Here is a 1,375-nt window from a genome sequence, read left to right on the forward strand (position 1 = left end):
AGAACTAATGATGATTGGTATGTACATTGTAACATTCCTGTTTAGTAGATAGAACTAATGATGATTGGTATGTACATTGTAACATTCCTGTTTAGTAGATAGAACTAATGATGATTGGTATGTACATTGTAACATTCCTGTTTAGTAGATAGAACTAATGATGATCGATATTTACATTGTAACATTCCTGTTTAGTAGATAGAACTAATGATGATCGAGCTACAGTATGAATACTAACATGAGGAAGAAATCCATCCAGCTACAGTATGAATACCAACATGAGTAAAGAATCCATCAAGCATCTGTGAGAATGCCATTGTGGGGAAAACATTCATCTAGCTACAACAAGAAGAAGAAATCCATCCAGCTTCTGTGAGAATACCAAAACAGGAGAAGAAATCCGTCCAGCTTCTCCGATAATACCATAATGGGGAAGGAATTGATCCAGCTACAGTGAGAAACCCAACATTAGGGAGGAACATATTAAATATTAGTGTAAATACAAAAATAAGGAAGGAATCCATCTAGCCATCAGTGAAGATGATAATATGTAGAAGATACCAATGTTGGGAAAATGGGGGTGAATCCACCGAGCCATCAGCCATTTATGTGAAAGTAAAATTTGGTTTACTATCTCTTGAATAGTGTTCTTTCTAATAGTTATTTTAACACCAAAAAGAATGTGATTTAGACCATCATGTAAACAAAGCAGTAATACCAGATGTTAAAAATTATAAATAATAATAATAATACTGAAATTAATGAAATTGAACTCTAAGAAATTAATACACAAATTCTGAGTGTACTACGAACAGTAGAGAAAACTAAAACAAACCTGAAGTCGAGGCATTGGAGGAACTACTAACATGTGAAACCTGTAGTCTGGGGCATAAATTTTCTTCAGCTTCTCAGTTTTTGTGTTGTTAAGTCGCATCCCTTTTACCCGGAGTGGCTGTTTTCCTTGCACCGATATGCTAGTGGACTTTGTGTCAGTGGGCTCCTTCTGTAAACCTAGACCGTAAGATAGGCCAGTGACATGCAGTTCTCCGACAGCATAAGGAGTGACTGACAATGGTACCTGAAATGTATTTTACATTAAATTTAAAAATCAACCACAGAACACAAGGAATGGTGAACTATTGAATCTGGAACATTACACGTATAAAAATAAAATGGACCGACACTCCCACCAACAACCACCTTCTGTTTCACAATAAATAACCAAGAAATCATTGTAACAATTCCTAAAGTGTACTTAACAGGATTATTATGCCATATACAAAATCATACCAATCATCGTTAGTAACCTTCAGTTCTATCTACTAAACAGGAATGTTACAATGTAAATATTGGATGGATTTCTTCCTCATGTTAG

The 1,375-nt window shown here is 35.0% G+C and overlaps 1 protein-coding gene across 1 annotated transcript in view; it reads right to left on the bottom strand.

The window, feature by feature from the left end:
- The window catches only part of LOC106459973 (trafficking protein particle complex subunit 8-like), a 61,263-nt gene that overhangs the window by 9,110 nt on the left and 50,778 nt on the right, over positions 1–1,375 (bottom strand). The window contains exon 18 of the mRNA XM_022386552.1: positions 836–1,078. Within this exon, the coding sequence (XP_022242260.1) occupies positions 836–1,078 (243 nt within the window). The remainder of the gene's footprint in view (positions 1–835; positions 1,079–1,375) is intronic.

Source organism: Limulus polyphemus, unplaced genomic scaffold, assembly GCF_000517525.1.
Source record: "Limulus polyphemus unplaced genomic scaffold, Limulus_polyphemus-2.1.2 Scaffold689, whole genome shotgun sequence".
NCBI lineage: Eukaryota > Metazoa > Arthropoda > Merostomata > Xiphosura > Limulidae > Limulus > Limulus polyphemus.